Genomic DNA, 17213 nt, shown 5'->3' with positions numbered 1-17213 from the left:
TCAATCAACTAAAATTTACTTTTGCTTGACTTGTCATCAGCAAACTCTCATTCATTTAAATTCATTCAGCAAATTCTCATTCTCATACAACCTTTAACTTTTCAAATCTTCTGTCAACTTTTTCCTTGCTTTATAACTCTATTCTTTTTTTCTTCTTCTAGTAATTCCCAATAAAACAGTGGTTGCTTGCAGTCTTGTTGGGAGTAAATCAGAATGAAAAAATACAAAAAAAATCATGTTTAGAAAATAATGATTTAAAACAGCAAGTAATAACTTTATGTCACTCAGGTCTTGTTTAGTCATCATCAACACTAAACCTAATTATTATTAACTATTTTAATCTCCATCCAGAGAAGTTTTTAAGAGTCTCAGAAGACAATCTGCTAGGCTGCACAATAACTGGTCAATCACAAAAAATTGCAACAACACTTTCATCCCATGTTCCTATCTGGAATCAAGTCTAAGGCCGGCATATTAAAAGGTCAGACAACAACAATAATTTTAACTTGCTTGTCTAACAAAATATTAATTTCAGAGCACATACAGTCAACATCTTTATTTAAAAAAAAAGGATAAGCAATGCTTTGTTAAGGCAAAAGTTCATTCAAAGTTCAGCAGTAAAAGAAAAAAGTTTCAAATAAAATGCAGTAGGCTGCCATAAAAATGAAGCTCTTAATATTCACAAAAATTTGCATGCTAAAATACTAAAAAGTTAGTCAAAGAACCCATAGTATCTAGAAGAAGAACTTGCAAATGCATCCAAGTTAAACCAAAATCACATACATTTACATGTTTTTAATAAAAAAATGAATTTTTTTAAATGTTAATTCACCTCTCCAATACCGAGAAGGCATCAGTCTACTTTAGTTATGGTTACAACCCTCTCTTAACTCTTTAACTCCGAAACAGGAACCTTGACAAACAAGTCCACTGTGCTGTGAAACAAGTTTAGCGCTACTAAGCAAGTTTAATACTACCAGGGATATGGTAAGAATTGAACTTGGAACTTCTCGCTTGAGGCGAGCACTCTACCACTACACAACTACCGCATGTATTACTTGATTACATAAACAAACTCATAGCCTGAAGAACAAATAGTTCAGCAATTACAGAAAAAGGTGAAATATGCACAACACTAAATAACTATTTTCAGAAAGTATTTGCAGTTGAACAGAAAAGACCAATGTCTCTTTTTAATCAACCCTTATAAGAAATAAGTCAGCAAAAACAACATTTATAACTAAAATCTCACAAGCATCAAAAACGATTTTAAAAAGCTGAAAAGATCGACCAAATTTTCTAATGATTTATTCATATTGTTTTACAAAAAGTCTCACAGATAAAAATTTTAGACTTGTCAAAAAAATCTAATCTTATACCAATTTTCAAAATAAAGTTTAACTATCACTACATATTACATACCTATATCACTAACATATGCAGTTTGCAAATATCATTATATATTACATACATTTGCAGTCTATAAATTCATGAAAATTCTTATACATGATTGTATAATGGAACTTTGCACAAAAAAAAGACTAATATGTATAATTCAAGATGTGTCACTGGAAGCACATAACATTCAACAGACCAATATAAATGCTTTTGCACAACTTCAACCTTTAGGAATCTTTTGAAATGACACTGCTATAATAGGTTAAAAATTAATAATTATTTAGCTACAAAGCCAACCAGTTAAACATTTTATTATACAAATAAGATCTAAGTGGTTCCTAATGAGAAGAGGTGACTGTGACTAATTATTAACAGTTTGCCAGTTTGCTAGTACATCATATCAAACTTTATGCTGATGTTGGTAAAATTATCAAATGATCTCATCGTGAATCTAATAACTTACTCTCTGACAATTAATACAAATGATCTAATCATGAATCTAACAAATTACTCTCTAACAATCAATACAAATGATCTAATCATGAATCAACAACTTACTCTCTGACAATCAATACAAATGATCTCATCATGAGTCTAACAACTCTCTGACAATCAATGCAAACCTTCTACTGCTAACTTACTACAGAAAAGTTAAAAAATCTCAGTACAAAAAGTATATCATATACAACATATATACACAAGTATATCATAACATATATAGATTACACAAGTATATCATATAAAACATATATACACAAGTATGTCATATATAAAATCATGTTTTTAGTCAGTATGTCTCGTAACAGGAATAGTAATATCAATATCAATCAGATAGTATCAGAATAAAAGTCAAAAACTTAATCAGTGGTGTAACATTACAGTTGCCAAGTAATGCAGGATGACTTATATTTCCAAAGGTGCATGAAATTAGAAAAAATAACCAACTATTAGCCCAACAAGACAATTAAACAGTTCTATGAAGATTTAATTCCATATGTTTATTTTACAGAAACATTTAAAAAGCAGTACATGTATACTACTATTTTATTATACTATTTAACTAATTTATAATTTTGTAATAAAAAAAAAGTCCATATGAATAACATTAGACAATTGAATAAAATGTATAATATTTCAAAATGTTTCAAAGTGTGACTATAATGTTATTTAATGTTATATTCACATTTTGTAGCATATTTTGTTAATTGTTCATCTTGATTATTTTAAAGAAACCTTTAAAAAGCATTTTAAGTATTTATACACTATATATAATTTTGCTAAAAAGAAGCCAACTTAAATTAAAATAGATAGGCACATAAATAAAAATATAAATTTTTTAAATATTATCTAAAAAAAGTTTTTTTTAAAACGCTGTAGTTGTATTTTCTTTTCAATTCAAAATAAGTTTCAAAATCACATTTTCAATTCAAGATGCAAATAAAAAAAATTCTTTATTTTTGAAATGTAATAGTCGCATTTTGAATCTTGTAAATGTGCATTTTTAAGTCGTGTGAACTATTTATAACCTTATGCTAAAGGCTTAAGCATAATTTTTAGGTATTTTATTTATAACGTTTAACATATTCAGCTGTTTTTTGTTAAAGTAACAAAATTTTATTGCAAAATTTTTTCTAAAAAAAAGTCGTTGTTGTACTTCAAATCAAATTAAAAATATTTTAATTAGTCTAGACTGATTGAAAATCAAGAAGAAAAAGTAGAATATTTTTTCACTTTTGTTATTAAATTTTTATTTGAACAGTTTTTTTATAAGTTGACTATTGATAATCATAGTGGACAACTCGAGTTAGAGGCAATATTTTTGTCATCCAAAGCTACCAATACTTTAGTCATCCAAAGGGCAACCAGATTAGAACCTGAGGTTACATCACTGTCACATCTTGCATGACTCATAATTCAGCTAAGTTTTACCTTTACTGTAACTGTTTCTTCATACTCAATAAACTTCTATCATCACTTTTAATATTCTTTTTATCAACTTTTATTATCCTGAAAAACTCCTACTAATCTTTTAAAAGACAAAAACTTTAATTCATGTGATATCAAACCACCCACCTCAAGTATTTATGAAAATTTCTGTCTCCATTTATGATAGGCTCAAACTTCTGCTAGTGAAAATATCTTATCAAAACTAGAATACAAAGAAGCACTTGGACAAAAAACTTTAAAAACTTTAAACTAAATTAAAAAAAAAAGCATTTTCATCAATGTCTACCAAATTTTTTTTCAATCAATAAATAACTATTTCCACCTTCAAACCCACTACACAAGCTATTTAATCAAAACATCACAAAAGTTAGTTACAGTGATTCAAACAATAATTCAAAAATTATGAAAAGCCTTAACAAAATATATATATATATATATATAATTAGGTCTAATCCATCGTACAATAAATGGGTCCACCAATATCTACAAATATTTTTGCAATTTTTTTTCACTTGAACAGTCAACGGCATAAACTATTCAATCAAAATATCACAAAAGTTAGTTACAGTAAATTGACTGTAAATTTAATTTGCTATTGTAAACCAAGGGAAATCTGTCTGTTGAACACAAAACTGTAAAATGACAAATATATCTTTCCACAACACACCTTGTAAAGCATACATTAATTTGTAAGAGTGGAAAAAGAGATACACAAATCATTAACTATCATTTAAAAATAAAAATCTTGCAAACGCAACAACGCTCTCAAAATATTTATGAGAAAACAAAAGTAAAGTTTAAAATAATCTATCTTAAAAAAACCCCCTACCTACAACAACAAAAAATTACTTACTCTGTTTGAAAAACAGAATAAGCAATTTTTGGAAAAACATCATTTTATTGTTTGTTGACGGGCAACAGGGATTGAAAGTATTAAGCAACATTTTACTTGTACCAAAACCAAAAAAACTGTTCATGCTTTTTCAAAACTGATGCAAGTAAACATCCACATCTAAAATTGGTACAATACAAACAAAATGGTAAAAAAAAAACTTTTTTTTATGATAAAACCGATACAAAACAAAACGATATTCCTTTACTTTATAAAAATCAGTACTTTTATTAGTATGCACTATGTTAAATCAAACTTCTGAGAAAACACAGCTGTCTAGATTTAAGTGTGCATTTCAAAAACTGAAGTAAGCAAAATATATATAAGTACCATGTTACCATGCTGACATATAATGTGCAGTAGTAGATTATATGTTGTCATGTATATACATTTAATACAAAGTAGTAGTAGTAGTAGTAGTAGTAGTAGTAGTAGTAGTAGTAGTAGTAGTAGTAGTAGTAGTAGACAGTCTTTTCATAACCTCTTGCAAAAAAGATATTTAATTTATATGCTTAATTTTACAATTGCCTGGGATTTTTTCTTTCCATATTCATTATTATTACTTAATTATATCAGTTTTTAAATATGACATAATAGTTCAATTATATTAATATCATATATTAATATCATATCATATCATATGATACATATCATACATAATGATATATAATGAAATGTAATAATGATATAAATAAAAAAGAATGATTTTAAACAAAATTAAAATATAAAAGGTATATATTTATGAAGTTAAATTAATTAAATGGACAACCATTAGCAAAAAGACTTTTTGCTTTTCTTTATATATATTTATTGCTTAGGTTTATAAAGAATAATTAAGTCACAAATTTCTTATTTCTAATTAATTAACTTTTTATCTAAATAAATGTATTTAGACTTGATTGTCCCTTTGATATGTATGTAATTAATACTAGATTATCCCTAAATTTGTAATTTCTACTAAATGATACAATTTTATTTATTTACTTTATGATATTTAGTTTTAGCTGTATAAGAATATATCTATACTTTTACTAGTGTGTTTTTTTTTAGCTGTATAAGAATATATCTATACTTTTACTAGTATGTTTTTATCTACATTGTGTGCTAGTATTTTAAATTTGATAAACAATTCAACATTCTCTTTTGCATTACCATGAAAGTAATCTTCTTTTGGAAACATAATTAGAATTGCAAATCAAGTATATAAAGATCACTAAATAATACTCAAATAGTGTTTTTAGTTGAAGTCAAAACTTATTAACTTATTATTTCCATATTTTATTATTTAAACTTAAATTTAAATTTAAAATGTAAAAACTTAAAATTATTAACTTAAACTACTGTTTATTACTATCATTAATTTTTTTTTTTAATAACATTTTAAAATATTTATTATATTATTTATCTACTTTATAATAAATAACATAACTTTAAAAAAAAATAACAATAAATATAATAAAAAACTATAATTAAAGTATGTAACAGCAAATAATAATAACAATATTAATAATAACAATAATGAAAATAATAAGTAACAAATGAAAATCTGTAAACAATATGTTAGCTTGGAAGACATTTAAAAACTATAAATATATTTATAGACTTTTTTTAAAGACTAAAAAGATATATAATATAAAGATATATAATATAAATAAATTTATAGACATTTTTTAATGACTAAAAAGAAAACAATTTAACTAACTTTAGCAAAATACTTAATGCAGTAACCCATAATTCGTACTCTAGTGTCGATCATTGCGTAAGTTTTTAGCAATTTAGAGTTAACGGTTGCTAAGCAGTTGTACAAACTAATGTCGCCATTAATATCACTATTTCTTAAACAAAACTTAACAATTGGAACTTTTGCAGACTTTATAGAATATACTTTAGAAAAGTCTGAACTTTTTTTTAATGCATTTTCTATCAGACCAATAGTACGTTGATAGTTTAAATCTTTTGGTGGAGTATCAGTTTCAAAGCGTAGACATATGTCCAAATCAGAATTCCGAAAACCAAAACCGTTCACAGAAGAACCAAACAATGAAAGACGGCAACTATCTAAAAACATTTTTATTACAGATAATAATTTAACGCTATAAAATAAATAAAAACATGAATATATATATATATATATATATACATATAAAAAATATAAATATATAAAAAACAAATAACCATCAAAAATCTTCTTAAAATGATTCTCAGTTTTCTTCAAGATCTTCAATCGAAAGTCAAATTCTTTCCCAGTCATTTCACAAGTGGTCATCACTTCTACACAAACTTGATCAAGAATATCTATATTAGCTTTATTCAAAGGTTGCAAAGGTTTTACTAGGAAGTTCTCAACTTCACAAGTAGTGTGACCATGACCATCTGATTTACACGAAGAGCAAAACTTTGGAAAGGGAGTCTTTGGAGAAAAACTTGTGGTACGAAAGTGGAAAGATGTAATGCATGAAATTTCCTTTGTAACATTATCTAACAATTCCTTTAAAACCTTGTTTATAGTAAAATGTATGACTTGTTCCTCATCAAGCTTTTCTTCTAAATCATGATGACCATTATCAAGTTTATTTTCACCAACGTTTTCTTTCAGCTCTGTATTTTCTTTCATAAAATGTGATTCAACTCGATCTGTTATTCAAAAAATATCTCATAAAATAGAAACTAAAATAAAAATCATATAAAAGTAAAAAAATTAACAAAACTACTTGCTTTTGAAAGAAATGCAGTACTTGTATGTAATTTCCATACAGTTTGTAAGATAGTTCATCACTAAAATAAAAATTTGTTTGAGCAAAAACTCTATCATCAAACTAAAATCTATATATAAAAGAGAACAAACATTCAATCAAATAGTACACTTAAAAATTCTGTACTTTGCATGCTTTTTTTTTTTCAATTTCATTTTATATTATCAATTTTAGATTTTTAGTTTAAAAAACTTGACCACAGCTATGGTCAAGTTGTCTAAACTAAAAAAAGTATGACATTTTTACTGGAAACCTTTAAAAGAAAAAGTTAAGTAGAAAAATCACCTAGTTGTGATCCTAAAGATTTGCCAACATTTTGATTGCTTATAAATGGATCTAAAAATATATTTTTGTATATATATATATATATATATATATATATATATATATATATATATATATATATATATATATATATATATATATATATGTATATATATATATATATATAAATATGTGTGTGCGTGTGTGTGTGTGTGTGTGTGTGTGTGTGTGTGTATATGTATGTATGTATTTATGTATGTATGTATGTATTTATGTATTTATGTATGTATTTATGTATTTATGTATCATATATAGAGAGTGTTGGAAAAATCTATGGGACAAAAATAAAAAGACACTTCCTTGCGAGTAATAATTGTGTATTATCTGCTCCTATTCTAAATAACGGTACTCTTTTGTTTTTATCTGAATCGTTTGACAAAGACAAGCAAATGTTGCACAATTTAGATGAAAAAATTGATTCATTTGTATACTTTTAATCATTAAAATTAGATGTGTTTAATTTTTTTGTAAATTTATGCGGAAAAATTTTATGGGACAAATTGTTTTTCATTAAAAACATCTTATTTAAATTTAATTTATAACTTGTTTTGTAAGATTTACTTTTCTAAGCCAAAACACTACTTTTTTTCTCTGAAAAATTATTTGATGAAATATTTAGGAGCAAAATCTATATATTAGCAATCATGGCTCCATTAAAATAATATTTGAATGTGAATCAACAAAAATTAACTTTGGATTTAGTTATACAAAAAAAAAACTTACAGAACTATCAAAAAAGAGACTGGAGTTTCATGTTCCACCATTTCAAACATTGTAAAAATGTTTGAAAAGTCACCAAACTGTAAAGATTTTGAAAGGGTGTGGGCACAAACGTAAGACTACAGTCAAAGAATATCACATGATTGTAAGATTATTCATGAAAAATAGATTTGAATCATCCAGAAAAGTTGCAGAATATATTGAAAATAACACTGGAACCAAAATAACTGATAAAACAATACGAAATTATTTACATGAAAATGGGTTTAAAAGCTACACACCACATAAAAAACCGTTTTTGACACAGCAGCATAAGAAAAAACGATTATAATTTGCTAAAACTCATGTTAATAAGTCGATATCATTTTGGAGCTTCTGAACAAAAAAGCAGTGGTTCGAATTATATCACTGGAGATTTTTTTTGTAATCCTTTTTATTTTTTTTAAATACAAAATAAAACACTTATGAAGTTTTATAGAAATTGCATACATAACATATGTAAAGATATTATTCACTATAGAGTATTCTGGTGGGTAAAGTGACTTAAAAAATGTTGCCATTATGAGAGGATAAAAAAGTAAACAAAGTAATAAGTTTTTATTAGGTTTTAGTACCAATATTAATATAATAATATAATATTTAATATCAATGTGGTATAATATTCAAAATTTTTATTAATTTTAAAATCAATATCAAGTTTATTTACTAAATTTACAATAAAGAAATGTTGTACTACAAAACATTAGATGCACCTTCCAAAAACAGATATGATCACAAATCTTGTACATAAACACTTGCTCAAATCCAAATAACAAATTCAAAAACAATAATAAAACCTTTCCAGCTGTAACTTACACTGATTTAAATTATTACTCTCTTAAAATTTTCACCAAGCTCTTATACATCTGAAGATATAAAGACCTATAAATCATAGCATTTAATTAAGAAATAGCATATTTAGTAAATTTTTTTGGTGTTTCATTCTCAAAATCTACTTAATAATTACCACCAAACCTACTAGCAAAGTCAAAAACAAAAATTTTTTTAAATTATAAATCAAAACAAAAGGCAGCTATTTTATGAACAATCCTTGCATGAATACTCTACTAAATCTTATAATTCTAAAGTACCAGATGGTGTTGTTACGTGTTTTTTTATTTTTTAAATATGCTTAGAAATTAAATTTCTATACAGTTATAGAAAAACCATTGCAAGATATGATTGAAATTGAAAAAACTTGTTATTGTAACCAAGTAAAAACTCAACTTCTTGTTACTGAATATTAATGCTGCTATTTTTTGGATGGACAGTAAAAGACTTTAATTTATAGATTTTTTGTGAAGAACATATCAAATCAATCCTTATCAAAATTTAATTTTGAAACTAGTGAACATGAACACATTAAAAGTAGTGAACATGAACACATTGAAAGTAGTGAACATGAACACATTGAAACTAGTGAACATGAACACATTGAAACTAGTGAACATGAACACATTGAAACTAGTGAACATGAACACATTGAAAGTCACATTAGTTCAAAAGATGGGGATATAATTGCAAGATGTACCAATATACATTGTAAAAAAAAAAGTTGCTAAAGATGACAAATGAAGAAGAAATACATTCCCCGCCTCCCAGTTATTTATGTGTGTGTGTATGTGTGGGGGGGGGGGGGGATTACATATATATATATATATGTATATGTATATATATGTATATGTATATATTATTAAAAGTCGCTAAAGGTAAATGGTTTTGGGACAAAAAAACATTTAGGGATAATATAAAAAAACAAACATTCTAAAAGTAATAAAATGCATGTTGAGAAAAAAAACCTCCAGAGGAAACCTTTAAGAACCTCCAGAGGAAAATGACCAAAACTGTCTGTTTGAATTGATAAGATGGGGATAGCAGCTGTAGGCCCCCTTTTCTTTTTTGATCTTAGCTGTGCCTCAACATTCGTGGAGGGTTGACCCCTATTCTTAGACAGAACTTTATTCTGTTTCATTAAACACATAGCAATGTTTATTTTAAATTGTAGTAGTGGTAATTTAGTTGATGGTGCCAGCCCTGAATGTGTGTGATCATAAATGTAAAGTAGCCACTCTTGAACAACAGCTAAGTCAAAAATGTGAAACATTATATGGTGCTACCACTTTTTTGACCTTATATGATTACGGAATAATGCCACCAGGGAATCCAAAAAGTCTATACCACCCATAAATAAATTGTATAAAATAATTATAGAAGGGCAGTATATCTCAATATATTTCTTCTCCATTTTGTTCCACCTTCTAACCTTTTTTATGGGTTCCAAGGCTGCAAAGGTGCTAAACATGGTGACAGGTTTTTTATCCATCCACCTGACAGTATTAAGTTTGATCCATCACACACCAGTCTTCATGATAATTGAATCTTTTCCTTTCTTTAATAGCTCTTTATCTGAAGGAAATGTGCAGGGTTTTAATCGATTCGGCTGGATGGTACCCAAGCGAGCAATACCTTCTTTCAAAAGTAAAACTTGAAGTGAAATAGAATTACACCAGTTATCAAAAAATAGTCAATACCAGTAGCCTCTAGGCACATCCTGAATAAGTCTTAAAACAATATTTCCAGAGGAACCCAGATCAGGTTTTCCAGGGCTCGGATGTATTTTACAGACATAAAATTCAAAATCATGGATGACACCAGTGTATCCGGAGCAAAAACACACTTTATAGCCTCACTTAGTTGGTTTTTTCGGATTATATTGTTTTAAGGAAGATTTTTCTTTTAAGAGAACTATTAGCTCGTCAATGCTCAACTTGGTTGATTTTTGCTGTTGACGCTGGCTTTAAAATCATTCAGAAGGGTTTGTATTTTGTTTCCGCTTTTATCTTCATTCTTAGAGAAGTGAAGAAAAGGTTTTAGTTCTTCAAATCGCTTATTGCTCATTTTGTTAGCCAACTGAGAAACTCTAGTATAAGGGCTCTAATACAACCGTACTCGAGGATGCACACTCATATAGTATAAGGGCTCTAATACAACCGTACTTGAGGATGCACACTCATATAGTATAAGGGCTCTAATACAACCGTACTCGAGGATGCACACTCATATAGTATAAGGGCTCTAATACAACTGTACTCGAGGATGCACACTCATATAGAAAACAATTCCTAAAAATTGCTCTAGCTCATTGAGCGAAAAAAAAAAAGAAAATTGAGAAAATTGAGAAAATTGGTTTAATAATGTTCTGCAAACTGTACCGATTTGACTCAGCTACAATTTTTCTAATGTCTTGGTGTAAAATATTTCTTGGAAGTAGTCTATTGACTCACGCAATTCTCTCAGTTTCAGGAAAATCTGGTATATTAGAGAACCTATCAAAACAACTTGTTTTTTCTTACCAAATGATTTTCTTCTAGTGTTAACCACTAGCTAAAGTACTTTCTTCGACACCCCCACCTTTCGACACCCCCACCTTTTGACACCCCCAATATCTAAAATAAAAAATAAAATTCATAAAAAATATGAAAAAAACTACTCAAAATAATTATTTTTTGTATTTCATTATAAGTAGAAAATGTAAAATAATTATTTAATATCCTATTTAAAAAAAATCATGGCAGGAACAGTTTTTATGGGTTTACTGCATTGTAATAAATTTAATGTATAGGCAATAAATTATTTAGAACAAAAAAAGTATAAGTGATACCATTATAATCTAAGATGAACATGAAAAAAAAATTTAATCCTTCAACTTCATATTCTCCTTCTTCAGAAGAAGACAGTTCACCATCTTCTGAAACTTCAGGCAGTTCTCTGATGAATATTTTTTTTAGAACTTCCATAGAAATTTTTGATTAAATAAATCTACATATTATAAAGAATAAAAAATGAAGATTATTATAATCCTGTGTTCAACTTTTGTGTTTATAGAACAATTCTGTTTATTAGATTTTCGTGAATATAATTATAAATAAGATAAAAGGGTTTAGACTTAGTGTTATAAGATTTTATAACATTACGTTTGAAATATCAAGTCATACAAATCGTTTGAAATATCAAGTCATACAAATCGTTTGAAATATCAAGTCACACAATTCGTTTGAAATATCAAGTCATACAAATCATTAGAACTATGTCTTATTAAACTTATTATCCAACGTGATTTAAATACTAAAATGATAAATATAAAATGTAATTTAATACTGTGGTCAAAAAATCTAAATCTAAATAAGTTGAGATGTTCCAAAAAAAAAACTATTCATATTGCATAATGGCTTTTTGGCAACAAAGCGTCTAAAGCCAATCTTTTAAAACTATATGGGTAAGAGTTGTATGTTATAATGCATAAATACATTTAAACTCATAATAAAAATAATAATTTTTTTTTCAGACATAACTTAATCAAATAAGTATTTAAAATATGTCTGAGAATCCACTTTTTACTATGTTAGAAAAACAGACAACCCCATTGCAAACTATTAAACTTTAAAACCTTGTTTAAAATTCAAACGCATAATTAAAGACATTAAATTCAAGCAAAGAGAACAAATCTGTCTTTTACTAGTGTGATGCCATTTGGCAACACTATACAATATAGGGCTAATCTTGTAAATATCTGTATAGTTTAATGGCATATTATTTTTAAATTATTGTTCAAATTATTTGCTAATTAAATGCTACTAAAGTCAACCAAAGCACATACTGATAGAACAATTTAATCTAATGTTGTATGAGATTCTCCTTCTTCAGTAAATAAAAAAATAACCGGTATCAAGTCAAAGAGAACAAGACTCTTTGTCATATCAGGAAGTTTAAAAAATCTAATTTTCTGGTTGTTTTATTTTATAAAGTTTTATGTGCAATAAAATGCTACCCTAAAAATTTATCTAAAAACCCTAATGGTATATTTTTTTTATTATATTGGCTTTGTTCACATTTTTATCCTCTCATAATGGCAACGCTTGTGGAGTCACGTGACCTATGGGAATACTCTATACTAAAAAACAAATAGAATTTTAAAAAAGCTAAAAATTCTTAAGAAAAATCAAAACACAGGAGAAATTTGTTGCGTTTGTGTCATGATTGAGATACTTATGTTATCAATGGGCTCAGGTAACTAGTCCTAATAAGCTGCTGAAGGTCTGAAAAAAATTATGTTCTAAAACTTAATAAAGAAAAAATTTAATGACAGTCCTGCTACTCCAGAAGGTGTTAATATGGGGGCAAAAAAAAAACCCCACAGCAGAAAATTTAAATTTTGTTTTAACATTTAAAAGTCTTTATGGCTTTATTTATTTTTTTGCATCAAACCTATCGAATTTAAGCATGCAATTAAACCGCTGATCTATCGAATTTAAGCATGTAATTAAAAAACAAACCATTTTTTAAACTCTACTGATTATACAGATTGCAATTAATCAACACTTAAACAACATCTACATGTTTTGTTTTGAATTTTTGTATTTATTTTTTGTATTTTAAAAAAAATGACAAGATTAAAAAAACACCAAACATACTATCTCATCTAAGTGAAAAACTTGAAACTTCGATTTTAAATTTGCCCCCCTCTCTTGATAATTTCTGATTGCTAAAATTATGTCATCTTCTTCTAAGCATGGTCATTTAGATATTAGAAAAAAGCAGAAAATTTTTGTTTAAAATGTTTTGATCTAAGTAGACCATTAAATAGGTATAGACTTGGTTTTTTCTTAAACCGTTGAAGCCTAAATTTTTTTGCGCATGTGACGTCATTTTGTGGCAAATAACTGACAAGAAATAAAATTTAGTTTAAATTTTATATGAAAGTTCCTTTTATTAAAAATATATAGAATATATTTTTATGGGATATATTGTTATATATAGAATATATTTTTATGGGATATGTTCGAATAAAGACTAAATATAGTAATTACTATGTTACTTCTTTAAAACTATTTATTCATTACTATTGTAATAAATACAAACTCTTATCAGTGAAATGACATATCTGTAACAGTTTTATATCTTTTAGTGCAATTGTATGCACCATAACTAAAACTAATCGAAAAATGTAAAACCAAACTTGACGTATAGAAGCTTTTTTTGCCACAAACTGACATCACTGCGCAAAATTTTTTAGGCTTGACTTTTAGATTAGCATTTTAAAGCTAATGCCGCACCTACAGTTTTTAATGCTCTAAGATCTTCTTAGTTCTGCCATTTGTATAGTCAGGCCTCGTCGGGAGTAAATGAGTGCGAGAACGGCAAAAAGCTCTAAAACAAACATGGTGAGTCATGCGAGCTGCTCCTTTAAAGAGCTTCTTAGGAGAGCTTTTGGTTTTAGTGCAAGCAATCTGTTTATTCATTAAAAAAAATTGCTTATTAAATACAAAATTTTGGTTTTATACTCGTTACAATCCCAAGTCACTACAAATTAAAAAAGTTATCGTTCTCCAATAACTTTTTTAATTTGAAAAAATTATACTTTTGCTAGAGCCATAAATTGCTCCTGTAAACCGTTTTAGGGGAGTGTAGATAAGAGCGGGAAACTCTTGCCCACACTTCCCTCGGCAGAAAGTGAGAGCTTTAGCTTTTGCTTCCTGCCAAGGGAAGTGTGGAGTCCTGTATCCTGTGGAGTGTAGAAGTGTGGAGTGTGGAACTGTGGAAAGTGTGGAACTGTGGAGTGTAAGTGTGGAACTGTGGAGTGTGGAAGTGTGGAACTGTGGAGTGTGGAACTGTGGAGTGTGGAACTGTGAGTCCTGTATCCTGTGGAACTGTGGAGTCCTGTATCCTGCGGAGTCCTGTATAGTGTTATGTACAAACTCAACATACGCTAAAGTCTAAATGACTTTAGCATATGTTGAGTTTGCAGGCAGTATATAGAAAGAGGTCTTAAACAGGCAGTATAAAGGGAGGACAACCTGATGACAACCACTGAGCTATCAATGAAATGCGCTTAGGAGGAAAACAAACATAATTTATAAATCTCTTATGAGCTCTAAGTAAGTGGAAAAGGTGCGCATGTTAATTTTTATGCTCTTAGAGCAGTTTTTCAGATGAATCATTTTACTAAAAAGTAAAAAAGGAATGAGTATAGAAAAGGTCGGTGTTGAATAGTCTTACAAAGACCAGTATTTTTACAGGTCTGGTCAGCTAGTTACATAGAAATGCGTCATTAAAAATAAGTAAACGTAAACAAAATCAAAACTTTCAAGCTGTTTTTTTTTCTGCATTAATTTAAAGTTTTCAAGCTAAAAAGTAAAATTTTTTTTTTTAACTTAAACACAAAAATATCTAAAAAAAATTTTGATTAATGTTTATCTAAACCTAAATTAGTTGCAACCATGTTTTTTTTTAATTTTTTTATTTACATGAGTTCATCTAATTATATGACTTTTATGTAAAACTGCCCATTTTTACAGGACCAAAACATGTCTAAAAAATGATAAAAATTAAAAAATAAATTATTTACATTTTATTATACATTAAAATATGCAGGAAAATGTTTTACACCAACACTCATTTTAGCAAAACTCATTAATTATAACTCACTTTAGTTTATGATTTATAATAAATTAAACGTAAAAAATTAAAAAAGAGACAAAGCAGTTGTCATAAAATATTTTTTGCTGACCTCAAACACTTTAAGGTTGGCATTGACCTCAAACACTTAAAGGTTGAATTTCTTTACGAAAATTCTTTAATCCACTCTACCAATCACTTAGAAATGCATGGGCTGGATATTAGTGATGTACCAATTAATCGGCATCGGACACTTTTTGCACAATTGGAATTGGTATCTGCATCGGTCTTTTTTTTTTATTAATTTACTGATTTTCCAACTGGTGGCATTTTAATATTTTAATCCTGCATTATGATAATAATTAAATAATAAATAAACTAAATTTTTTGCATTACTTAGAAATTTTTTGAAAAATTGTTTATTTTGACTTTGTTTACAGGCGATATTGTTCATTCTTAAGATGATGTTTATAAGCTTTAATTTAACAACTGAATATATAAATATAACTGAATAATATATATATATAAATATAACTGAATAATTTTATTATAATAATGTTGTTTTTAGAATAATTTTATTTTGTGTTGTTCTATTGTTATACTTAAAAGTAACCTATTTAAGCATTGTTATCTATATGTGTTCAAAGATAGCCTACTATATTTCTATATTTTTATCTTTTATTAATTTTTTATTTTAATTCACCTCCCTAAGGCCACAAGGCCATAAGGCCACTCCAGTTGAGGAGGCTACTTTAGTTATTGTTACAACCCTCTCTCAACTTTATAACTTCAAAACTCAAACCTCGACGAACAAGGCTGCTGCGCGGAGAAACAAGTTGAGCACGTTACTACAAGGGACATGATGGGGATCGAACATCACAAAATAAAATTATTCTAAAAACAACTTAATAATCTAAAAATAATTTAGATATCTAAACAATATATGATTATAGTTTAGATATCTAAATTACTAATAAATTAATAAAGAATTCTAAGTAAACTGCTTATGAGTACCATTTTCTTTTTAATATTGAAATAAAAAGTTTTTTTTTTTTTAAGTTTTCTTTCCATAGTAAAAAAAACTAAAAAATGTATACTTTTTTACATGAGTTTTTCTAATATCTTTTAAATCAGAGCCAAACCATTATGGTCACTGATTTGGGTCCAAGTATTTGTTTACCAGTTGTCATGTTTACCAGATTCCATGAAAAAGTTTACATGATTTTAAGTTGTATTTGGTTTTATATTTTCAAAAATATAATAATTAGTTAATTTATCGGTATCGGAATTGGTATCGGCCTTTTCCCATCCATCGGCATCGGTCAAAAAAATGCAATCGGTACATCACTACTGGATATATTGTAACAGCCAGATATTCTAGTATATATTCCAACTCTGAGGATGTGTACTGAAAAACTTAAATATAACTAAATAGTAGATAATTGAGCCTGTAATTAAAAAATGAAGTCATTGGTTTTAAATTAAAAAAACTACCTTCAATAACAAGCCGTCGACTACCATATCTTCTAAGGGAACGCAAGAGAGGTGCATGCTGTCTGATGTTAATAATCTTTGTTTGATGGTGAAATGTTACCAAAAAATAACTAAATAAAAAAATTGAATATAAATTAATTTAGAATAAAACACACAATCAATTCATATTTACAATTTAAAAAATTATCAAT

The 17213-nt window shown here is 27.3% G+C and overlaps 1 protein-coding gene across 1 annotated transcript in view; it reads right to left on the bottom strand.

Moving 5' to 3' along the window:
- Positions 1–17213, bottom strand: part of LOC100208804 (terminal uridylyltransferase 4) — a 76644-nt gene that overhangs the window by 16533 nt on the left and 42898 nt on the right. The window contains exons 13-17 of the mRNA XM_065818410.1: positions 17023–17132; positions 7276–7326; positions 6953–7012; positions 6413–6871; positions 5940–6295 (exon numbers count right to left, since the gene is read on the bottom strand). Of these exons, the coding sequence (XP_065674482.1) occupies positions 5940–6295; positions 6413–6871; positions 6953–7012; positions 7276–7326; positions 17023–17132 (1036 nt within the window). The remainder of the gene's footprint in view (positions 1–5939; positions 6296–6412; positions 6872–6952; positions 7013–7275; positions 7327–17022; positions 17133–17213) is intronic.

Source organism: Hydra vulgaris, chromosome 14 (assembly GCF_038396675.1).
Source record: "Hydra vulgaris chromosome 14, alternate assembly HydraT2T_AEP".
NCBI lineage: Eukaryota > Metazoa > Cnidaria > Hydrozoa > Anthoathecata > Hydridae > Hydra > Hydra vulgaris.
The sequence above is the reverse complement of the archived record's forward strand: the minus strand, read 5'-3'. Positions and strand labels throughout refer to the sequence as shown.